Genomic DNA, 25,932 nt, shown 5'->3' on the forward strand with positions numbered 1-25,932 from the left:
GCTAATACCCAAGTTAACCCATTTAATTTTTTTTTTAATCCTTTACTTTTTTATTGTTTCTGTTATTTCATTATAAAGCTGTGGATTTTTCAGATGTGTTTTGGCAGGTTCTAAAGTACCCATGTTTAATCAGCAGCTGAGTTACTTTGGATGCCCATACACCATAGATAACTGTCTGGCCAAATGGTTGTTAATCCCACAGATATCACCCGATTCCCCCATACATATGAATTTTTGCTTTGTTTAACCATTCATTTGTCTCACAAAGTGTGACGTTGGGAAACCGCTTGAGATGAAGTTATTGTTATCTGGCATTCATGGGGATGCTCAAACATTGCTTGTAAAAAAATAAATAAAAACCTGCTCTCTAGTAATGTGGCTATTGCTCTTATTGGGGTTAGTCTAAACATCCCTGGAGAGCTAGATGAGGTAGACTTTATTATAAGCTTTTACTTAATTTCAGCAAAAAAGTTGTAAAACAAGGCGTTCGTGAAGTTACCATAAATTTTATGTTCATACGATTACTCAATTCTGTTTATTGAGGCTGTATAGTAACAAAGTCAGACATTTTGGGAGTAAATGGAAAAGTTCTGTTATTCTGTTCCTAATGTTTTGAAAGATGTATATTTGTTTCTTCTTCTAAAGGATGGCCTACCCTTCAAACGATCCAAGAAGGCCAGCGGAAAAAGATGCAATTTGAAATTGAAGTGTAATCCATCAGCAGTCAGAGGCATGTATCCACTTGTCATTGAGTTTGAGTTTATTAATGTCACAAATAAAGGAACATTAATGGGAACCTGACGGACCCTTAGAGGGTAGTCATGTCAATCAGGATTTTTTAAAACCTGTTTGAAAAATGGCTTCATATTTGTCTTTGCTCGATTATATATTGAATCCATGACACTTATGTGAACAGAGTTTGATATTGTGAAACGAGAAGAAGGTCGGATTCTCTCCAGTCTAACCTGTCAAAAAAAAAAAAATCTTACTTGTATGTACAAACTCCATGTAGGTATTTTTTTAGTTGGGTCCAACTTTAGAGCACAGTTCTGCAATACTTATAAAGTATGTATGCAGAATTCTTATTTTGTGATCTTGTGTTTAGCACGGAAAGAAATAAAGCCAAAAAGTCACTCTGGCATTTCTCCGACATCATTGCTGGGAAGAGTTGCATCCTTACAACACCAAGTATCAGCGTTACACAAAGGGAAGCAGGCAGCGATTGCTTCTATGAATGAATTGAAGAAAGATAAAATAAAACTAGCGTCTGAACTGCAGCTGGCACACCAAAGACTTCAAATCAGCAAGCAGATGGCAAAGGTAAGGAATGTACTTTGCTTAGCAAGTAACAGGAAGATTATTACTGAAATAATTACTGTGCTTAAATAAGACACCAAGCACATCAATATTGTGCTTTTTATGTTGGGCTCTGTATTTCTCGGCCTCTAGCAGGCAAAAGAATATTAATGTAACATGCACTTTATTCCCGTCAAACAAACGAGTAGATAATTGACCCCGGTGCTTTAATGTACTGCTATATGCTGTTCTAGCACCTTATGTAATACCATAAACATCCTTATTTAAGAATCTTTCTGCAAGTTTCCATCTGGTCACAGACCCTTGTCTCCCCTGTTGTAGTCAGTAGAATGGATTTTCTCTTGAGGCACATGCTATTTGGTGGGCAGCTGTTGTTTCTGTTGATGGTGCGCTGAGTCTGCACTTTGATAAGTAACGGTAGCACCGCCGATTACTCACTATGGTGCAATGTCTTCTATTACTATAGATGCCACATCAGCATATATTACTGTGGCAAGAAGTAAATGCTACATAAAAATGCTAACATGAAAATACATCTGGGGAATGGGGGGTGTCAGTTATTGCACCAAAATGCTGCCATTTTCTTCTGGAGTTTAATATTTCTGCACTTTTATTTTATTTTAATATATTTATTTTTCATGGACTCCTGAGCTTTCCTTAGACTATTTTATATGGCACCATTCTCAAAATTGTATAAAATCGTATGTTTATTAGGCCCTCTTTTCTGTTCACATTGACATCATTTTTGAAGAGAAGACTAGCGTACCTTGCTGCCCTGTTCTACTCAGTGGGAAAGTTTGTGAGATCCATAAAAATCTCATGTAAAACAGAACCGTTAAGATTTATTACATTCTACGGGGGGGGGGGGGTTCTGCTTACTGACCTGACATGGACAAAAATATTGGGACACACCTCTTAATCATTGAATTCAGGTTTTCCATTCAGTCTCATTGCCAGAAGTATGTAAAGTCAAATACCTAGCCACACAGTCTGCGTCTACAAACATTTCTTGCTGAATTCATACGTGGTACTATAATACGATGCCACTGAAATATGTCCGTTTGTGAAATTTCTTCCTCCTTTAATATTGACTGTGAGTTGTAATATTAAAAAGTGGAGGTGTTTAGGAACCATAGCAACTCATCCACTAAGTGGCAGACCACAAAAACTTAGAGAGTAGAGTTGCCGAGTTCCAAAACTTATGTAGCATAAAACTTCTCTAGCATTCCGACTTCCATGTAAGGCTAAGTGCCCACGATGCGGAAATGCTCCGGATTTTTTCCTGAGCGTTTCTGCATCTCCCTGGCAGTAAAAACGCATGCGGATTGTACATGCGTTTTCCTGCCAGGGACAAGCGAAAGTGAAGCGTTTTTCACATGCATTTCCACATGTGGGTTGACAAGCGCTTTCCAAGTGCTTGTCAACTTCACACTATATAAATCCATGCAACCGGCATGGATTTATATAGTGTGACAGAAAGAATGGTAAAAAATAAATATATACTTACCTTCTGATGGCCCCCGGAGTCCTTGTCTCAGCTTGCCGGCAGCTCGCGGTAGATTTTTAAGGACCTGCTGATGTCAGCGGTCGCGTGACCCGTCACATGACTAAATGACGTCACCCCAGGTCCTTTAATCTACCACGAGCTGCCGGCAAGCCGAGACAAGGGCTCCGGGGGCCATCAGAAGGTGAGTATAATATTTTGTTTTTTATTTTATTCTTTTTTTTACAGGTTCTATGGTACCCGGGTCTGGAGGAGAGTCTCCTCTTCTCCAAACCCGGGTACCATCCGCACATTGAAACGCATGATATCCGCATGTACAGATCCAGTGATGCGGATTACATGCGTTCCAATGCAAGTCAATGGCGGCGAAAACGCCGCTTTTACGCAAAATAATTGGTAGTGCTGCGGATTTTTCCGCAATGATAACCCGCAGCGGAAATTTCCGCAGCATGTGCACAGCACATGCGGATTATCATTGGGGAACATGGCAGACCTTCTACCAAGCGTTTTTTAAGTGTTTCTGCACCGAAATTGCCGCTGCGGAAACGCTTAAACATGCATAGTGGGCACACAGCCCAAATTGGTCTGAGATCGAACCCCAATTCATGGATGCCACGGATCTCCTGACCCAAGCGTAACAGCGTCATATAATTCTATGAAGCTGTCACACTCAGGTCGGGACACTGAGATTAGCACGGACGTCTGAATGCACCCTTGACATCAGCAATCAAACTATGTGTCAGAGTTACATGCAAGCATTACATCACCAAGCACAATGCTGTCGGATAGAGTGGTATAAAGTATTCCGCAAATGGGAATGTATAGAAAGACAAATTATGCTTCTTTTAAGTCATAAGTAAAACTAAGTACACGTTCATTAAATTTTATGGTTTATATATCAGGACATAATATTTAAAAAACAAAACTGGTTCTTGGAAGGTCTTAAAATCGGGAAAATACGACCTCAGATGAATAACACATAAATTATATACTCTCATATATTTAGGCCAAATGGAGAAACGTACACCTCATGAATCAATAGTTTTTTAGGCTACCTTTTAGAAGCAATAACTTGAAAATAGTCTTTTTGTGTATGAATTTTGGCTTACTCTTTACAATATTGGTTAAGACCATTGAAGTTTGAGGGCATCTGTTTATGCACACATCTCTTTAAGGGTTTGTCCACTACTAGGACAATCCCTTCCTGATCTAAATATTTGCCCCCGATAAAAAAAAAAAAAAAAGAGTAATACTCACCTCCCGTGCCAGCGCTGTTCTTAGCATTGTCGGCACTCGCGGTCCTGGGGCCTCCATGCTGTTATTGTGACACGTGAGCAAGGCACCCAATCAGCGCAGGCGTCACTGTCCCCGTTTTCTGTCGAATTGAACATGAAGGGGAAGTCCGGGCTGCAGCTGCTCTTTGACTTCCTCATCATGTTCAATTTGTTCAAAGACGGGGATAGTGACGCCAGTGCTGATTGGGCGCCTGACTCATATGTCCCAACAACCGCACGGAAGCCCCGAGAACGCGAGTGCCGACACCGCGGGAACGGAACTGGCACTGGAAGTGGGGGGGGGAGTATAAGCTTTTTTATTTCATCAGGGCCAAGCGTGGGGTATGAGGATGAGTTGTCCAAATAGTGGACAACTTCTTTAAGGTCCCGCAACAGCATTTCAATTGGGTTGAGGTCTGGCGATTACTTTCCATTTTCAGCCATTGTGATGTAGATTTGCTGCTGTACTTGGGATAATTGTCCTGTTGCATGATTCCATTTCGGCCATAATTTAACTTTTGGATAGATGGCCTAACATTAAACTCTAAAATACTCTGCCGTCTTTGAGTCAACCATCAACTCCTTCTGTATAGCAAAGTACCCAGGTCCTGAAACAAGCCCAATCATCACTCCTCCACCACCATGCTTGACAGTCAGTATGAGGTGTTTATGCTTATATGCTCTGCTTGGTTTTTCACTAATTATGGCGCAAGGCATTATTGCCAAACATCTCCACTTTGATCTCCTCTATTCAAAGAACGTTGTTCCAGAAGTTTTGTGGTTTGTGCAGATCCAATTTAGCAAGCTTCAGTCGTCCTAACATGATATTTTTAGAAAGAAAAGGCTTTCTCCTGGCAACCCTTTCGCTCCTGGGAAGATTGTCAGTTGTCTTGAATGTTTTCCACTTGTGAAAAATCTTTCTTGCTGTAGAATCATGGACTCCAATGTCTTTGGAAATAGCTTTATAACACTTTCCAGATTAATAGGCAGCAACAATCTCTGTAAGATCATTGATCATGTCTTTTTTTCTTGGCATTGTCTTAACAGGCTTCTGATTGCTCCAGACTAGAAAGCTGCCAGATCATCTTCTTTTAGGGATTGCTGTCGCTGGTATATAATACGAATGAGTGCAATGCAAGAAAACATCGCATTGCACTCTGACCAATGTTATTAAATAAGTCAGTGCTCATCTGCAAGTTTTTTATCAGCTTGGATAGGACAGAGAAAAAAAATCTCAGCATGCTGCGATTGTCTGAAAGAATAGGATCGCACTCACCAATGCAAGTTAATGGGTGCGAGAAAAAAATTGCACCCATCACGGAACATGCGTGTGCCGTCCGATTTTTACACACACATCTCAAAGGAAGCCCGAAATTTCATCATCCAAGTACAGTAAATTCACAAGCTGAACCATCAGGATAGAATGGATACATACATGTATGTAGACTAGATAGATGTAATGTTGCAATTTAATGTCACATGCCCACTACATATAATAAACTAACACCCTTTAATACCTTTCATGTGGCACTAAGGGGTATTTAGCCTTACTTCACCTATTAAATAAATAATTTTTAAAAAAAAATGACGTTGGGTCCCTCTTATTTTTCATAACCAGCTAATGGAAAGCAAACAGCTGCGGGTTTATATTATCAGACTGGGAAGGGCCAGATAACCATGAACCTTCCCAGCCTATTAATATCAGCCCACAGTGATATGCGTTGCCTTTGCTGGTTATCAAAAATGGAGGGGACCCTAAAAAAAATGACATGGGGTCAGCCCCATTTTTAGTAACCAACTAAGGCAAATCAGATAGCTGTGGGCTGATATTAATAGGCTGGGAAGGTCCACGGATATGTGGCCCTTCCCAGTCTAAAAATACCAGCCCACAGGTGCCCCAGCATTGGAGCATCCATTAGATGCTTTGCCTCAGCTCTTCTTGATTGCCCTGGGAGCGCAGCAGAGAAACCGGCGGAGCACAACGTGAGAACCGGCATTGGCTGCTGCTCCAGTCCATGGAGCTTCGTTCTCTGAATGGGGCTCCATACAAGAAGAAGAAGGGAATCGTCGTGGGACCTCCATTTTTTGGATTACGGCGGACCAGAGTGGATTATTTTTTTTAAATAAATGGGTGAAAGAGGGAAATTGTCAGAGAATGATTTTTTACAAATAAAGGACTTTTCTGTGTGTGTGTTTATTTCTTATTTTTGCCAACACACCAGGGCAATCAGGAAAAGCCAAGTCTAAGCTCCACATTTGGCTCATCTAATGGGTGTGCCATTTCTGGGGCGGCTGAGGTCTGGTCTTATTATGCTGGTTAAGGGGCCAATATCCATGGACTTTCCCAGCCTATTAATATAATCCTACAGCTCTCTGCTTAGCCTTTGCTGGTCAGAAAAAATAGGGGTGACCCCACTTCATTTTCTTTAGGGTCCCCCCTTTTTAATAACCAGTAAAGGCTAAGCAGACCACTGTGAGCTGATATTAATAGTCTAGGAAGCTCCATGGTTATTGGGCCCTTTCCAGCATAATAAGACCAGCTCACAGCTGTCTGCACACACACGGCACTAATTATGTATCTCACGGACATCTTTCTATCTATCTATTTATTGTATTTATCTATTCTAGCTATATCTGTATATAAGATTGCGTTATTAGTTGGATAACTAGCTTTAAATTACAGAGAATTACAGTATGTAAAAGATGATGTTAAAAACGCATTTCATACGGATTGCATATGCATGTCATTCGGATGCTAGGTGACAAAAATCGCATTATAAGCACATGACACTCGTCCTACTTTTCTGGATCATCATCGGACCGATTTATTTTTATACACTAGTGTGACTCCAGCCTTATAGAGGTAATCACACTTGCTGATGAACAGTTAATTATGGATGTTTGCTTAGCAGCACTTGGCTGCTACTGAGAGTCCATTTACACTGACAAACAGTCAGCACTAAGCAACCACCAATCAGTAATCCTTTACTGATCGGCAGTCGTTTAATAGGCTGTTTACACAGGCAGGCCAAAGCAAACGATGTGCACTGACCCATTTGTAGTAGATCGCCCAGTATGCATAGGCTGCCATGGTTGTTGGCAGTGCGAGTCCTGTTTATACAGAAAAATGCACCACTGTGCATCGAACGATGATCTTTTGCAGTGTGCAAAACATCATTTCACTCAATGAATGAATTGCTTGTTCATCTGGTGATCGGCAGCCTGTTTACGCTGAAAAATTATCATGAAACAAGCACTATTAAAAACAGTTCTTCACGATCATCTTTCAGTGAAAATGCACCCTTACACTCTTAATTTCAATGGATACTGTAAGGCTGTACTTGACAAAAATGCAGAAGCAGTGTGTGCAATATTAATTTTTTCCATTATAATGACATTGTAATTTGTCATTTGTTGTTGTTCAACTGAGGTTACATTTAACCAATTTTAAGACCTTTTAAAGATATATATATATATATATACTGTATATATACCGCGTGCAGAATTATTAGGCAAATGAGTATCTTGATCACATGACACTTTTTATACATGTTGTCCTACTCCAAGCTGCATAGGCTTGAGAGCCAACTACCAATTAAGTAAATCTGGTGATGTGCATCTCTGTAATGAGGAGAGGTGTTGACTAATGACATCAACACCCTATATAAGGTGTGCTTAATTATTAGGCCTTTCCTTTGGCAAAATGGGTCAGAAGAGAGATTTGACGGGCTCTGAAAAGTACAAAACTTTGAGATGTCTTGCAGAGGGATGCAGCAGTCTTGAAATTTCCAAACTTTTGAAGCGTGATCACCGAACAATCAAACCACTTCTTCAAGCAGTGGTAAGTAAGAAGTCGGTATCGTTCAAGAAAAACATGATTTTCATGCAGGACAATGCTCCATCACACGCATCCAACTACTTCACAGCGTGGATGGCCAGTAAAGGTCTAAAAGAAGAAAAAATAATGACATGGCTGCCTTGTTCACCTGATCTGAACCCCATAGAGAACCTGTGGTCCATCATAAAATGTGAGATCTACAGGGAGGGAAAACAGTACACCTCTCGGAACAGTGTCTGGGAGGCTGTAGTGACTGCTGCACGCAATGTTGATCGAAAACAGATCAAGCAACTGATAGAATCTATGAATGGAAGGCTGTTGAGTGTCATCATAAAGAAAGGTTGCTATATTGATCACTAATTTTTTTGTTTTTGCATGTCAGGAATGTTTATTTCTAAATTGTGTGCACTGATATTGGTTTACCTGGTGAAAATAAACAAGTGAGATGGGATTATATTTGGTTTTTATTAAATTCCTAATAATTCTGCACAGTAATAGTTACCTGCATAAACAGATATCCTCCTAAGATAGCCAAATCTAAAAAAAAACACTCCAACTTCCAAAAATATTAAGCTTGGATATTTATGAGTCTTTTCGGTTGATTGAGAACATAGTTGTTGATCAATAATAAAAATAATCCTCTAAAATACAACTTGCCTAATAATTCTGCACACAGTGTGTGTGTGTGTGTATATATGTATATATATATCACCTGGCCTCCACAGTCACCAGACCTGAACCCAATCGAGATGGTTTGGGGTGAGCTGGACCGCAGAGTGAAGGCAAAAGGGCCAACAAGTGCTAAGCATGTCTAGGAACTCCTTCAAGATTGTTGGAAGACCATTTCCGGTGACTACCTCTTGAAGCTCATCAAGAGAATGCCAAGAGTGTGCTAAGCAGTCATCAAAGCAAAAGGTGGCTACTTTGAAGAACCTAGAATATAAGACATATTTTCAGTTGTTTCACACTTTTTTGTTAAGTATATAATTCCACATGTGTTAATTCATAGTTTTGATGCCTTCAGTGTGAATGTACAATTTTCATAGTCTTGAAAATACAGAAAAATCTTTAAATGAGAAGGTTTCTCCAAACTTTTGGTCTGTACTGTAAAACCATAGTATTCACTCATTCAGAACTTCGATTTTCTCATAACCTGGCAGGCTGATGGACAAGTCTGGGTTTGGCAAATAGGAGGACAACTCTACCTGCCTGACAGCGTGGTGCCACATGTAAATTATGCTGGAGAAGGAATAATGCTATTGGGGTTTTTTTTTCAACGGTTTACCTAGGTTACTTTTTAACACTAAAGGGAAATCGTTATGCTACAGCATACCAAGACAATTTGGACAATTCTATGTTGGATTATGGTGTGAAAGAACTTGACTGGACCCCACTTTGAGAGACCTGACCTCAATTCCATCAAACACCTTTATGACGAACTAGAATGAAGTCAAGTCCTCTCATCCAACATAAGTGTTTGTCCGCACAAATTCCCACAGACACTCCGCAAATTGTCTCTTCAGAGAGGAAGAGAACTAGAACTCTAGTGCCACCTATTGGAAGTAGCAATCCTAAAAGTCAATATCGACCCTTTAACGAGCCTTGTCACATGACTTAGGATAAATGCCAAGACCAGAAACTCAATTTGCAGACACTGTTTTTCGGGGTACTTCCCCTCGTCAGTGCAATGTGTGAGCGGCGTCAGACCGGTATCTAAGAAGTAACGTTTCTCCTTGCGGAAAGCGACATGCTAAGCACGTCAAGGTGAGGAGACTTTTCAAGCCGCACTGCTCCTCTGGGAAATATGCAAATAGTCTCTTCAGAGAGGAAGGCACTCCACAGACACTCCAAAATTTTGTAGAAAGTCTTCCCAGACGAGTAGAAGCTGTTCTAGCTACACAGTGTTGCCTATTTCCATATTGATGCCTATGGATTTAGAATGGGATGTCATGAAAGCTTTTTTAGGTGCCCAATCCATTTGTCCATATAATGTTGAATGGGTTTGTCAGATTTTTTTTTTACGCGAACATAATAGTCTTAACAACTTTCTTCTCTGAACATCAAAAAGTCTGTTTAAGGGTACACTCACACTAGCGTGTAAAAAAACGGTCCCATTCTCCTCCATCGGTTTATAATCTGCAGCTATTAATCTTTTACAGGACCATTTACAGTTTCATATGCTACAGAATAGTGATGTATCCTTAAAAATCAGATGCCATACTGATGGTCCGCATGGCATGTGATTTTTTTCTCTCGTACTGTACGGATTGCGGAGTGAAATTGCAGCATGCTGTGACTTTTTTCTCATGCTAAATACAGCTGAGAAAAAATATGCAAATCTGCATTGTCTCAGTGAATAACTTTGGTCCGAGTGCAATCCGATTTTTTTTTTATCCTATTGGGATAAACACTGTGTGCCATGGGCCTGCCTTCTCTGTGCCATGGGCCTGCCTTCTCTGTGCCGTGGGCCTGCCTTCTCTGTGCCGTGGGCCTGCCTTCTCTGTGCCGTGGGCCTGCCTTCTCTGTGCCATGGGCCTGCCTTCTCTGTGCCATGGGCCTGCCTTCTCTGTGCCGTGGGCCTGCCTTCTCTGTGACATGGGCCTGCCTTCTCTGTGACATGGGCATGTCTTCATATATTGCCCTTATGAGACAATGCCTTGTAAAAAGTTGAATAGTGGAAGCCTCCAGAAATTTGCTGCTGGCACCAATGTATTTTATCTACTTTTTATTACCCACCTATTAATCATATTGCTAAATTGACTCCTAGCTTAGACTTGTTCCTAAAGGTATGCTATAGATTTTCTAGAGGAAACCAGGTTGATCAGGTTAGGAACGCTGTTTAGAGTAACCTTTCAGCACATTTTACATATGGAAGTAGTGGTATAGCTGTATGGGCAATAGAAATGATAGTTTTTGTAGAAATCTGATTTGCCAGTCATTAGAAATCGAGCATACAAGCCATATGTAAATCAGAATGGAAGCGCACTGGGGTCGTGTCACTGTACTCGGACTTCTCTTACCACGCCCACAGTGCACTTTCTGCTGGATTTTCATACGGACTGTACTATAGATTTCTTATGACTGACATTTCTGTTCTCTACGAAAAAAATAGTATAATTTGTATTGAGTGACAAGCGTCGGTAAAGGCATACAACTACCTCTATATGTAAAATCGTGCTGACGAGTGCCCTATAAAGGAAATCTGTCACCAGACAGGCCCCCTTTTAATAAATAGTTTATCTGCTCATAGTATGACTCTTGAGTCAGTACTATTGCACCTGCTGCAGTGTGCTGCTCCCACCCATCTTGCCACTCCAGGGTGTCCGCTGCATGCTAATTATATTGCCTTCAGGCTTGATTGGAAAAGATGCACTACATGACTAAAACCGCATGGTGCCTTTCCAGTCATGAGACACCGTAACTAGCATTCTTCAATGGCGCCCTGAACTCTATAGCACAATACTAGGAGCATCTTATAGATTCACTTTGTAAAACCATGACAGATTTACTTTACATCTTGCACTTAAAGTATCATTTGTTAGAAATGGTCTGGTGCCTGTCATTGATTAGCGCTCATAACCCGATATGAAGTCCATGTACCCAATAGGCACTGCTTTCTACTAACTTTAGCCAGTCTTTGCTGTCAATGTGAGTGAATCTATACAGGGCTGTGGAGTCAGAGTTGGTATAAAATAGACCGACTCCTAAAATATATAATCCATTGGGTACAGTAGTACAATGCAGTATGTGCTGTAAATTTGCTCATAAGAATTTGGGAAAGTTATGAAATGTCCTATAAATGTCTGTTCTATTCCTGATCTGTGCTGCACTTTATGTACATGCTCAGTAGTGAGGCCGTGTTGTGGAGTCGGGAGTCAGGGAAATTGAGGAGTCAGTCGGTGATTTGGCTTACCAACTCCACAGCCCTGGATCTATAGATTCCTAACCACTTGCTACTAGGTTTGAATAAGTCCTATATACTTTTTACTATTGCAATTAAATAACCAATGTATTTACTATCAGGATAGCTTTTAGCTTTTTATGTACCCATTCTTATAGTGAACCACTTAAATCACTAAAACCTTTCAAAAGCGGAGGCTGTAAATATATTTGTTGGATCTACCTTCGCACTTCCAGAACAATGGGGTGTATCGGCCTCTAGCCTGCCCATATACAAAATTTGATTGTCCTCCATGTGATATTACAGTCTATATCTGCTGAACCCCCCTCCCCCCAGATATAAGAGCTAATCTCACCAGGAAATTTCATGGCCAGTGTATTGTATATTTTACAGAGGGATCAAAATGTAGTATTCTGTATTTTTATGTCCAATTGTTAATTTGGGGTGTCACTAATATCTGCGGATACTAGATGGTAGTTTTTTGTGTTGGTTATAATTCTTTTTCTATGCAAGAATAGAAAAGTTAATTCTTCAAGTGAATTAGTGTTCACATTGTTAGCTGTGTCCTTGACCATCCCTTTTTTTATATATAACATAATTTGTATCCTTCTTATTTATATTCAGATTATTGGTTTGCCCGAAGGTTAGAAGGTTAAGGTCTTTTCCTTTAAAATGGTTAAACTGAGCTGAGAGCGTGGGCTGTTCTGTGGAACGTGGCGCTCTTTATCAGGTTTATTTGTAACAACATATGCGTCTTTCATATCCAAATCGCTCAGTGATCCCCAAAAGATGGTTTTGTTGGCAAAGGCTAGAATACTATAGACCGAGACAGATGTTTTTCCAGTCAGTAGTTTTCAATCCACTAAAAGTCCCTCAAGGCAATATCACATGTAGATGGTAGATTTATAAATGTTCCACAAGTTTTAACACAGATTTTGTAGTTCACTTAAGCTGACTGATGACCAATATATTGTACGATATTCATCAATAAATTCAGTTTTTTTGTCTTACATTATATCCTTTTATGTACAAGTCCATTGGAAAAAAAACTAGTTTGTAATGGAGACACAACACGTGTATAGAATGCAGACATACCTGGAGCTTCTCACAGATGCCCTTATGTCCATTATTTTTTAATCATGGTTAAACAATTTGTCATTCCCTTTTGAACTCCTTCCAACCCACATATACAGTGGCATGTAAAAGTTTGGGCACCCCTGGTCAAAGTTAGTGTTATTGTGAACAGTTAAGCAAGTTGAAGATGAAATGATCTCTAAAAGGCCTGAAGTTAAAGATAACAGATTTCCTTTGTATTTTAGGCTAAAAAATATATATTTTTTAATGTTTTACATTTTAAAAATGACGAAAAAGGAAAATGGACCAATGCAAAAGTTTGGGCATCCTGCATGGTTAGTACCTAGTAGCACCCCCTTTTGAAAGTATCACAGCTTGTAAAAGCTTTTTGTAGCAAGACAAGAGTCTTTCAATTCTTATTTGAGGGATTTTCATCCATTCTTCCTTGGAAAATCCTTCCAGTTCTGTGAGATTCCTTGGTCATCTTGCATGCACTGCTATTTTGAGGTCTAGCCACAGATTTTCATTGATGTTCAGAAGAGGGGACTGTGAGGGCCATTGTAAAACCTTCAGCTTGCACCTTTTTAGGTAGCCTATTGTGGATTTTGATGTTTGTTTAGGATCATTAACCATTTGTAGAAGCCATCCTCTTTTCAACTTCAACTTTTTTACAGATGGTGTTATGTTTGCATCAAGAATTTGTTGAAATTTCATTGAATCCATTGTTCCCTCTAACCGTGAAATGTTCCCTGCACCATCGGCTGCAACACAACCCCAAAGCATGACTGATCCACCCCCATGCTTAATAGTTGGCGAGATGTTATTTTCCTGAAATTTGGTGGCCTTTTTTCTCCACACATACCTTTGATCATTGTGGCCAAAGACTGTTATTTTAACCTTTTTGGTCGACAGAACTTGTTTCCAAAATGTATCAGGCTTGTTTAGATGTTCTTTTGCATACTTCTGATGCTGAATTTTATGGTGAGGCTGCAGGAGAGGTTTTCTTCTGATGACTCTTCCATGAAGGTCATATTTGTGCAGGTGTCTCTGAACAGTAGAACAATGAACCACAAAGCTAGAGTCTGCTAAATCTTTCTGTAGGTCTTTTGAGGTTAAGCGGGGGTTCTGATTTGCCTCTCTAGCAATCGTACGAACAGCTCTCACTGAAATTTTGCTTGGTCTTCTAGACCTTATCTTGACCTTCACTGTTCCTGGTAACTGCCATTTCTTAATTACATTTCAAACTCAGGAAAGGGCAACTTGAAAACACTTTGCTATCTTCTTTTAGCCTTCTCCTGCTTTATGGGCCTCCACCATTTTCATTTTCAGAGTGCTAGGCAGCTGCTTAGAATAACCCATGGCTGCTGATTTTTTGGCATAAAGTTAGAGGAGGCTTGGTTTTTATAAAGCTGGGAAATTTTCATCACCTGGCATTTCCTAACGATGGTAGTGAACAAGCCATAACCCTAACAGGCTAATTAAGGTCAGAAACCTTGGTCAAAATTATCAAAGCACACAAATCTCCAAGCGTGCCCAAACTTTTGCATAGGCCCATTTCCCTTATTGTAATTTTTTAAAATGAAAAAAAAAGACAATATATATATTTCAGCAGCAGAAGGGAAGGAAGGGAGACACAGAATCATTACTAGTGGGTAGGCGGAGCCCCACAGGATAGTTCACCTCAGATTTATAAAAAGTGACGACCGGCCCCTCCAGCCTAGGCTCCTCCTACTCCCATGATTCTCCAGTCTAAAATTTGAGGTCGCAGAGGATAGTCGCTGCCTTTGCAGCTCCTCAGAAGATTTTTTTTTATTTTTGTCCCGGAGACCTGGACCCCCCGTGGTCTAGAGGTCTCAGGGGGTCTCAGCGCTGCTGAGACCCCCACCCCTCCCCTGGCGGATCTGCGTACCCCCTAAGGCGGTCCCCGCAGAACCCTGCCGGCCCCGGGGGATACAGGGCGCTTCCTGGCGGAGACGCAAACCGCGCCTGTGGGGTCCCTGCGTGCTCCGCCGTGAGGGAAGCTAAGGGCCACGGCGCCACACATCCCTGGGGGTCCCTGTGGCGCTCAGCTGGGTAAGTGCTCAGTATGTATGAGTCCTTCAGCGGCTGCTGCGGCAGCCGCTGTTACTTTAATCAATGCGGTGGCTGCTGTTTTTTTTATCCGCAGGTGGAACCCCTGCAGTGATGTGTCAGACGAGCGGGAGCGGAGGACGGAGAAGCCGCGCGCTTTTTTGAACGGCGGCGGGGGGCGTGGCCTCGCGTCCCCTCGGCTGCCTGTCTTTCGCGGGCAGGAAGAGCTCTAAGCGCGCGCCGGAGCGGTTCCCGCCCCTTCCTCTTCCGGCTTCTTCATGCGCGGTGGCCATACAACGCGGCGTCCTCCTGCTCCTAGCTCGTCTCTCATCTCTCATCATTCCGGACGGTCCACTTCAAAAAAAGACCGGGAAGAGCAGTCACCGCGGCCAGCTGGGTGAGTCGCTTCTGTCTTTAAGGCAGAAGGTTCCTCTCTCACCTCCGCAGCGCGGGGCACCTCTCTGCAACCCAGTTAAGGTAGTCAGACTGTGCTGTACCTGCCGCTGTTACCTCTCAGCTGAGGTATTTCTCGGGCTCGCACACCTCTTTTAAAAAAAAAAAAAGCAGAGGTTGTCCGCAGTCTGCAGCATTAACCCCTCGAAGGCAGTTAACCCTTAAATCCTGCTCTGTCAGGCAGCTGGGGTAGCTTTCTCTCCTAGAGGAGCTGTAACCCTTCAGAGCTTGTTTTCCCCTGGGAAGAACAGGCTGTGGTACGGGATCACTCTGTCCTAGTTACTGACCACACCTTTAAGGGGTTATTCAGCCTTACAAAATTCTGTGTGAGGGCATGTCGGATCAGGGTCCAGAAGGTGCGGACCGCCTCCCAGGTCCGCTTCAGGATCTGTCTCGCGTATCTGAAACGCAGGAGTCCTCAACGGCGTCAAGTTTAACGCTGGTCGGGGGGCTCAGTGATGTTAAAGTGGAGGCGCTCACTCGCTCCATTGATAGCCTGTCTGGCCTTCTAGGTCATTGGCTATCAGCTAAATCCCATCAGACTTCTCGTGGCAAGAAGCGCCACAGGCCGGTACTGTCCCCTCCGCACAGCGAGACGGAGGCCTCAGAAACTCCGACAAGCTCTGCTGGGTAGATCTCCGATTCTGACGAAGATGATCGGCAGGGTCGCTCTGCTTCGCTTGTGGGCCGCGTGGATGCCTTTATTGTGGCTATGAGAGAGGCGTTACAGTTGCCTGATGAGGTATCGAGACGCCCTGGTAAGTCGGCCCGGCTGTTTCAAGAGTCGTGTCGGACTCGGTCGACTCTGCCATCGCTCGATGAGCTTAGCGAGGCGGTGGAGAAAGAACAACTGTGTCCGGATAAGCGTTTTCAGGGGACACGGATTTTTGATGCTCTGTACCCCTGTTCCACGGAGACGGTCGCTAATTGGGTTCCCTCTCCTGAAGTGGACATTCCTTTATCTCAGCTGAGCAAATCTTCTCTGCTTCCTGTTAAAGGGAAGGCGAGTCTGCAGGATCCGCTAGACAGAAAGACAGAGTTAGCGGCGAAATCCATCTACGAGCCCGCGGGTCATGGATTCCGAGCGTCCTTAGGAGCCATGTGTGCTGGTGAGGCGTCTCTACGGTGGTTGGATCAGCTACGGACGGCGTGGCAAGATGGGACCCCGTTATCTGAGGTAGAAAGGCTCATCCAGTTGTTGGAAGAGGCGGCCCGATATGGCAGAGACGCAGTTCTGGATACTACTTCGGTTCTGTCCAGAGCGCAATCCTCGGCCTTCACAGTCAGAAGAGCGCTGTGGCTTAAGCAGTGGACTGGAGACGCTGTATCCAAGCAAGATTTGCTGAGTCTGGCGTACAAGGGCGGTCAGCTTTTTGGTTCTGACCTCACGGAGCTGATTGCTAAGGCCAAAGCAAAGGATACGGCTTTGCTGCAGCGGAGAGCAGCGGCGTCTACGTCTGGCAAGTCTAGTGTCGGTGGTGGTCGTCGGTCCTTTCGGCCCAGGGGACGGTTCGGTCAGCCCTCTTGGGGGTCGGGTCGTCCCTCGTCTTCTGGGAAGAAGACCTCTCAATAATCAAGTACTCCCTGGAAACAGAATTTCCGTCAAGACAAACGGGAAGCTGACAAAAAGCCCGCTAAGGCAGACTGACGCCAGGTGCTCACCCGAGGGTTCCCGGGTGGGGGTTCGTCTGCTCCAATTCGAGTCAACTTGGGCATCCCACGTATCGGACGCCTGGGTGACGCGGGTTATGTCGGCAGGCTATTTCATAGAGTTTCACTCTCGACCCCCAGACAGGTTTTGCCAGTCTCGCATCCCGTCCGAGCCCAAGCTGGCAGCTGCTCTGCTGCGGGAGGTCGATTCTCTTCTGCAGAACGGCGTAGTGGTTACGGTTCCACCAGAGGACCGGGGAAGGGGTTTTTACTCCAACCTCTTTGTGGTTCCCAAAAAGGAGGACTAGTTTCGCCCCATTCTGGATCTCAAAGAGTTGAATCTTCATGTCCGGACCCGGAAGTTCCGCATGGAATCTCTTCGCTCTGTTGTGGCGGCCCTGTCACAGTACGATTTTTTGGTGTCAATCGACATCCGCGACGCCTATTTGCATGTCCCCATTGGAAGGGCCCACCAGCGCTTCCTGCGTTTTGCCATAGGTCAGGCCCATTATCAGTTTGTCGCCCTGCTGTTCGGGTTGGCCTCGGCGCCCAGGGTTTTTACAAAAATTCTGGCGCCACTTATGGATATTCTCCGAAGACAAGGGGTTACGATTCTTCCCTACCTGGACGACCTGTTGATAGTGTCATCCACAGCGGAGGAGGCGGTGACAGCTCGCGATCTATCCCTTCAGCACCTGGAAGACTTCGGGTGGCTGGTCAATTGGAAGAAGTCATCTCTGGAGCCGTCACAGTCAATCCTGTTCCTGGGAATGCATTTCGACACGGTACGGGCAGTGGTGTCCCTGCCTCCGGACAAACAAGCGAACCTTCGTCACCAGGTTCAAGCCATGAGGTCGACGACGGCAATGTCCCTTCGAAGGTGTATGGCCTTCTGGGTCTGATGGTGGCGACAATGGAGGTGGTACCGTTTGCTCAATTTCATTCCAGGGGTCTCCAAGATCTCATTCTGACCCGTTGGGATCGATCGCCGGCTTCGCTGGATCGCAGTGTCATTATCTCCCGCAGGGTGCGAGAGTCTCTCGGATGGTGGTTACGTCCGGAGGTGTTATCCCTGGGGAAATCTTTCCTCCTTCCACGGTGGTCGGTCATAACCACCGATGCCAGCCTGACGGGCTGGGGGGGAGTTTGGAACGATCTCTGGATTCAGGGAGTCTGGTCGTCAGAAGAGTCTTCTCTGCCGATCAATATCCTGGAGTTGAGGGTGATTTTTCTCTGCCTTCGCCATTGGACGGTCCCTTTGAGCGGTCTGCCAGTCCGAGTTCAGACGGACAATGCGACAGCGGTCGCATATATCAACCATCAAGGCGGGACGAGGAGTTCCAGACTCATGATGGAGGTCTCTCGGATCATGTTATGGGCCGAGTCCAGGGTTCCAGTCATCTCCGCGATTCACATTCCAGGAGTGCGGAATATCACAGCGGATTTTCTCAGTAGCGAGCAAGTGGATCCGGGAGAATGGAGTCTTCATCCGGAAGTGTTTGCACTGCTGTGCTCCCGTTGGGGAACTCCCCAAGTGGATTTGATGGCATCCAGGATGAACGCCAGGATTCCGACGTTCATGTCCAGGTACAAGGACCCGGAGGCCGTGGCGGTGGATGCTCTAGTAGCCCCGTGGGACCAGTTCGAGCTGATCTACGTATTTCCACCAGTATCTTTACTACCTCTGGTGATCAGATGGATCAAACTCGAGCGAATCTCGGCAATTTTGGTGGCGCCAGATTGGCCGAGGAGGGCGTGGTTTTCAACGCTGGTGTCGCTTCTGGCAGCACCTCCGTTTCCACTACCTCTTCACCCGGACTTGTTAGCTCAAGGACCCATTCGTCATCCGGACCTGAAGTCTCTTCGTTTGACGGCGTGGCTCTTGAGACCGAAATCTTGACCCGACTAGGGTTTATCACAAAACTTGGGAGGCCTTCTTTTCGTGGTGTTCTGGATCTTCAAGAAACCCGAGGGTTTTTTCCATTCCCAACTTATTGGCTTTCCTGCAATATGGATTGGACAAGGGTCTGGCAGTCAGTACCTTGCGGGGTCAGGTATCTGCTCTATCCTTGCTTTTTCGGAAAGCTATTGCCTCGCGCAGGGATGCGCGTTCCTTTTTTCGCGGGGTAACACGTCAGTTTCCGCCTCGGAAGAAATTTGTGCCTCCTTGGCGGCTTAATCTGGTCTTGGAGGCTCTTCAACACAGACCTTTTGAGCCTAAGGATTCTGCTACGCTTTTTTTGCTTTCTTGGAAGGTGGCCTTTCTGGTGGCGCTCACCTCTTTGAGAAGGGTTTCTGAATTGGCGGCACTTTCTTGCTCGCCCCCTTTTCTGGAATTCCACTTGGATCGTGTGGTGCTTCGCACCCGTTGTGACTTTCTGCCTAAAGTGGTGTCACGTTTCCATGTTAATCAGGACATCGTGTTGCCCTCACTCTGTCCAGAACCGAGGAATTCAAAGGAGCGGGCCTTGCACTCGTTGGATTTAGTGCGGGCTTTGAAGTTTTATCTTTCAATCACGCAAGGGTTTCGGAAGTCGGACTCTCTTTTTGTGATTCCTGCTGGTCGTCGACGTGGTCAGCGGGCGTCCAAAGACACTATAGCTCGGTGGATACGGTCGGCTATCCTAGAGGCGTACCGGCTCAGAGGCGAGCCTTGCCCTATTAAGGTTCGGGCTCACTCCACTAGAGCTGTGGGGTCGTCGTGGGCCTTTCACCAAGGGGCCTCGGCAGCTCAACTCTGCCGGGCAGCTACCTGGAGTTCCTTTCACACTTTTGCAAAATTTTATAAGGTGGACGTCAGTGCTTCCGCTGATGCAGCCCTAGGACGTAGGGTCCTGCAGGCTGCGGTGGTTTAGGTTATCTCTTTAACTTGAGTTTAGCGCTGGTTGCGCGTTTATCTAAGTTGTTGGGGTGTTGGCGATTCTGCCACTGTTTCCCACCCTTAAATTCTGGACTGCTTTGGGACGTTCCACTAGTAATGATTCTGTGTCTCCCTTCCTTCCCTTCTGCTGCTGAAAGACGGATTTTGGTAAGTCCTTACCTGTAAAATCCTTTTCAGCGAAGGAAGGAAGGGAGACACAGCACCCTCCCATGGCAGAAGTTTATTATTGTTTTCAGATGCGGCGCGACCCCTCTCTGATGGCGGTTATCTGGGTTGGGTTTGGCACGCAAAGGCTCTGTTCCAGCATTGCCAGCTCATCGCAGTTGTCAGGTCCAGTGAGTAGTACCTGGGACTGTGTGGTTTCTTCTGTTATATGCATAACCTGTTCTCTCATTTTTTCTGAGTTTTCAGAAGAGGTTATGTTGCTCCGCTGGTGTTATCTGCTCTTCCTTAGCTTGTGTACGGACTGAAGGACATGGGAGTAGGAGGAGCCTAGGCTGGAGGGGCCGGTCGTCACTTTTTATAAATCTGAGGTGAACTATCCTGTGGGGCTCCGCCTACCCACTAGTAATGATTCTGTGTCTCCCTTCCTTCCTTCGCTGAAAAGGATTTTACAGGTAAGGACCAAAATCCGTCTTTATTTGCCCTAAAATTCAACTGAAATATGTCATCTTTAACAATATACCTTTTAGAGATCATTTCATCTTCAACTTGCTTAACTGTTCACAATAACAGTGATTTTGACCAAGGGTGCCCAAACTTTTACATGCCACTGTATGGCCATGTAGGTCTAGAATGCCTCTATAGGCCCAAAGTGCTGCTCCATTGCTTAGAATTCCTGTTCTGAACAATAGTCTGGAAGTGCATGGGGTGGCCCAATGCACATTGAGTATGTCGGTTTTCTTCATTGCTCCCTGCCCAGCATCACCTTCCTCTCCTTGGTTACCAGGTCCGTTCTTCACTGACTAAACATCTAACCCAACACAGGGTGGAGCTGTAAATCAAGAAGTGGAAAGGGTCATCAGGTAGGAAGTAAAAAGACTAACGCTTCAATTTGCCCTCCAGTACACTGCCAGCCTCATTGGCATTTTTGTCTAGAATGGGATTTTTCAGCACTGGATCAGGCCTTTGGGGCCATACTGCTATCCATTTACCTCTTTTCAAGATGTGTATGGCCATGAATTCTGTTGCATGGGGTTATTGAGGACAAATTCTCTTTATTGTATTAGCTACTAGATTTGTCAGAATTCATGAGTAATTTCAGGTTACTAAAAGATTCTTGGCCAGGATGTGGGTCAAGCAATCAACAAATCTTGGCCAAACATGGTACAAATGGAATGCTTTGCCTGTCATGGTTCCTCCTAGTGAAAAAGGGATTCTCCCATGTAAAAATATAACTCAGATGATAGAGTTCAATGAAAAGATTTGCATGACTTTGGACCGGCGTCCACGTTGGCAGGTCGTTGCCGCTGGACCAATGAACCCTGTACACTTTGAACCTCCTACCTCCGCCGCCAGGCCTTTTGTTAAAAAGAGGTCCAGGGATGCCAGCAAATAGGAGCCAATTTGCATAGCTCAGGTTTAGCAGACATGGACTACCGATATGACCTCCGGACCAGAGTCCTTTTAAATCTTTGCTCAGCTTTATATGATAGGACTCTGAAAAGAGTACTGAGGAGAACACATAGTAACATAGTTTGTAAAGCCGAATAAAGACTTGCGTCCATCAAGTTCGACCTGTTAGTTCTGTAATTGCTAAAGTTGATCCAGAGGAGGGCAAAAACCCCAAATGATTTGGCCAATCTTCACCTGAGGAAAAATTCCCTCCCGACTCTGAAACCAGCAGTCAGAATAAATCCCTGTATCAACCTACTATTTTATTTTATTTTTAAGTATATGCTGAAATCTGCCTGGTATCTACAAATGCATCCAGTCCCCGCTTGAACTGGTGTAGTGAATCCGACATTACCGTCTCCTCACTCAGTGAATTCCATATTCTCACTGCTCTTACCGTAAAGAACCCCTTCCTATGCTGGTGCTGAAACCTTTTCTCTTCCAGTCTTAGTGAATGCCCTCTTGTTACCGTAATATCCCTCCTTTTGAACAAATCCCGGGCAAGATCTCTATACTGTCCCCTAACATATTTGTACACATTTATTATGTCCCCCCTCAACCTTCTCTTTTCCAGGCTGAATAGTCCTAGTTTTGACAACCTCTCTGGGTATTGCAATCCCTCCATTCCCTTTATTAATTTTGTTGCCCTCCTTTGTACCTTTTCAAGCTCATTTACATCCTTTCTATATATTGGGGCCCATAACTGAGCACAGTATTCCAAGTGTGGTCTGACCAGTGCTTTGTACAGTGGAAGAACAATGTTCTCATCCTTTGCAGCTATACCTCTTCTGATACATCCCATTACCCTGTTTGCCCTTACAGCAGCGGCCTGACTTTGGGCACTCCAATTTAGTTTGCTATCAATCAAGATGCCCAAGTCCTTCTCCATCTCTGAATTCCCCAATGATTTCCCATTCAGTGAGTACTGGTGACTTCCATTTTTCCTTCCCATATGTATGACCTTACATTTCTCCTCGTTAAACCTCATTTGCCATTTAATGCTCCACCTACCCAGCTTATCCAAATCCCTCTGTAGGTCTGCACTGTCCTCTTTTGTATTGTTTTACATAACTTTGTGTCATCTGCAAATATTGATATTTTACTATTTATCCCGTTGACTATGTCGTTAATAAAGATATTAAATAACATTGGGCCTAGTACAGACCCCTGTGGTACCCCACTAGTGACGCTTACCCAATCTGAGTATATTCCATTTATAACCACCCTCTGCCTTCTATCCTTTAGCCAGTTAGCTACCCACTTGCAGACATTTTCCCCCAGCCCCATCATTCTCATTTTGTATACCAACCTATTATGTGGCACGCTATCGAACGCTTTTGAGAAGTCGAGATACACGACATCCACTGGTTCCCCCTGATCTACTCGAGAGCTAACCTCCTCGTAGAAGTCAATCAGGTTTGTTTGGCAGGAGCGATTCCTCATGAATCCATGTTGGTTCGGGATTAAAAGATTATTAGCATCAAGATGCTCCGTAATTGCCTCTTTAATGAAGCTTTCAAAAATTTTGCCCACAACGGACGTCAGACTCACCGGCCGATAGTTTCCGGCGTCACTTTTCGCTCCCTTTTTGAATATTGGCACTACATTCGCCTGTCGCCAATCAAGTGGCACAGACCCAGTCTCAACAGAGTCCTTAAATATAAGATATAACGGTCTGTCTATCACATTACTTAGTTCCCTTAGTACCCGTGGGTGTATGCCATCAGGTCCTGGTGATTTGTTTATTTTAATGTTACTGAGGCGTTTCTGTACCCCAGCTTGGGTTAGATTTGTCATACTTAGTGGAGGATTAAGCTTGTCACTTCTCATTTCTCCTGTTAGTTCTATTTCCTTTGTGAAAGTTGTCGAAAAAAAATTATTTAATAGATTAGCTTTATCCTCATCTTTCTCTATGATTTTGCCTTCCTCACTTTTTATCGGTCCAATATTATCCGATTTAATCCTTTTACTATTTATATACGTAAAGAACAGTTTGGGATTTGATCTACTTTCCCTAGCAATACGTCTCTCTGTTTCCTCCTTCGCTATTTTTATTTGTTTTTTACAGGTTCTCGTTTTTTCCTTGTAACACATTAGTGCCTCCTTACTGTTTTCCTGTTTTAATCTCTTGAATGCCTCTTTTTTGCTATTTAACGCCCCTTTTACGTTCTTGTTCAACCATATTGGTTTCCTCTTATTTCTGGCCCTTTTATTCCCATACGGTATATACCTCTCGCACTGAGTATTCAGAATTCTTTTGAAGGTTTCCCATTTACTATTCGTATTCCTTTGATTAAGAACTTTGTCCCAGTCAATAAGTTGAAGGTTTTCTATCAGCTGATCAAACTTCGCCCTCCTAAAGTTTAATGTCTTTGTTGTTCCCTTATTGATAACCCTACTGAAGGGCATTTTGAAATCGATAATATTATGATCGCTATTACCTAGGTGCCCCCCTATCTGTACCTCAGTTATTCTATCAGGCCTATTAGTCAATATTAAGTCCAACACTGCCTTCCCTCTCGTTGGTTCCTGCACTAGTTGGGAGAGATAATTATCCTTAATATTTGTCAAGAACCTTTTTCCTTTCTGAGATCTACAGGTTTCTGTTTCCCAGTCAATATCCGGGTAGTTGAAATCCCCCATTACAATCACTTCATTATGTTTTGCTACTTTGTCTATTTGTCCTAATAGCAGATTCTCATTCTCCTCTGTTATATTTGGTGGCTTATAGCAGACCCCCAGTAATATTTTATTATTATTTTTAGTTCCCTCTATCTCTACCCACATGGACTCGACCCCCTCTTCTCCCTCTCCAATATCTTCCCTTAGTCTGGGTTTTAGACATGACTTTACATATAAGCAGACTCCTCCGCCTTTCCCCTGTTTCCGGTCCCTTCTAAATAAACTATAATCTAATAAATTTACCGCCCAGTCGTAGCTATCGTCTAGCCAAGTCTCTGTTATACCTACGATGTCATACCTCTCCTCCGATATAAGCGCCTGCAGCTCATCCGCCTTATTGGTCAGGCTTCTTGCGTTGGTCAGCATGCAAGATAAAACTTTGGGGTTATTTAGCATCCTATTCTTCTCTAACGATCTAACTGTACTATCCTCACCCCCCTCTCCACCCTCATTATATTCACTTCTCCCCTTCCCCCTTGCTTGCCTCACATCCCACCTATTTCCTTGGTTCCCCCCCCCCGTCTCTAGTTTAAAAACTCCTCCAACCTATTAGCCATCTTCTTCCCCAGCACCGCTGCACCCTTCCCATTGAGGTGCAGACCGTCCCTACGGTAGAGCCTGTAGCCGACCGCGAAGTCGGCCCAGTTCTCCATGAACCCAAACCCTTCTGCCTTGCACCAACTCTTTAGCCACTTATTCACCTCCCTAACTTCCCGTTGGCGCTCCTGTGTGGCTCGCGGGATTGGTAGTATTTCTGAGAAAACTACCTTGGAGGTCCTTGCCCTAAGCTTCCTACCTAGGTCCCTGAAATCATTTTTAAGGACCCTCCATCTACCACTCACTTTGTCATTGGTGCCGATGTGGACCATGACCGCTGGGTCTTCGCCAGCCCCACCCAGTAACCTGTCAACCCGATCCGCGATGTGCTGGACTCGAGCGCCAAGGAGGCAGCACACCTGTTCAAAAGGCCTGCTGGCTCTCACAAAGATAGAAGCTGGTAGCTGGAGGACAGAAAATGTTAAAACTGTACAATATACCATAATACCAGTGGTACTGGGACAGAAATAACTCAGAGGGATATCAGACAACCCCTTTCTGAAGGACATATATACAGGTGAATCTCACAAAATTAGAATATCATCAAAAAGTTAATTTATTTCAGTTCTTCAATGCAAAAAGTGGAACTCATATATTATATAGAGTCATTACAAACAGAGTGATCTATTTCAAGTGTTTATTTCTGTTAATGTTGATGATTATGGCTTACAGCCATTGAAAACACAAAAGTCATTATCTCAGTAAATTAAAATAATTAACAAAAAACACCTGCAAAGACTTCCTAAGAGTTTAAAAAGGTCCCTTAGTCTGTTTCACTAGGCTCCACAATGATGGGGAAGACTGCTGACTTGACAGATGTCCAGAAGGCAGTCATTGACACACTCCACAAGAGTTCCAATTTTCATTTGGAAATCAAGGTCCCAGAGTCTGGAGGAAGAGTGGAGAGGCACACAATCCAAGCTGCTTGAGGTCTAGTGTGAAGTTTCCACAATCCGTGATGGTTTGGGGAGCCATGGCATCTGCTGATATAGGTCCACTGTGTTTTATGAAGACCAAAGTCAGCGCAGCCGTGTACCAGGAAATTTTAGAGCACTTCATGCTTCTCTCTGCCGACAA

The 25,932-nt window shown here is 44.0% G+C and overlaps 1 protein-coding gene across 1 annotated transcript in view; it reads left to right on the forward strand.

Annotated features, from left to right (window-relative positions):
- The window catches only part of CNTLN (centlein), a 503,552-nt gene that overhangs the window by 359,469 nt on the left and 118,151 nt on the right, over nucleotides 1–25,932 (forward strand). The window contains 2 exon segments of the mRNA XM_073665439.1: nucleotides 646–730; nucleotides 1,106–1,320. Of these exon segments, the coding sequence (XP_073521540.1) occupies nucleotides 646–730; nucleotides 1,106–1,320 (300 nt within the window).

This window comes from Phyllobates terribilis, unplaced genomic scaffold (genome assembly GCF_046119375.1).
Source record: "Phyllobates terribilis strain yellow unplaced genomic scaffold, ASM4611937v1 Scaffold_1__5_contigs__length_1240528914, whole genome shotgun sequence".
NCBI classification, from domain to species: Eukaryota; Metazoa; Chordata; class Amphibia; order Anura; family Dendrobatidae; genus Phyllobates; species Phyllobates terribilis.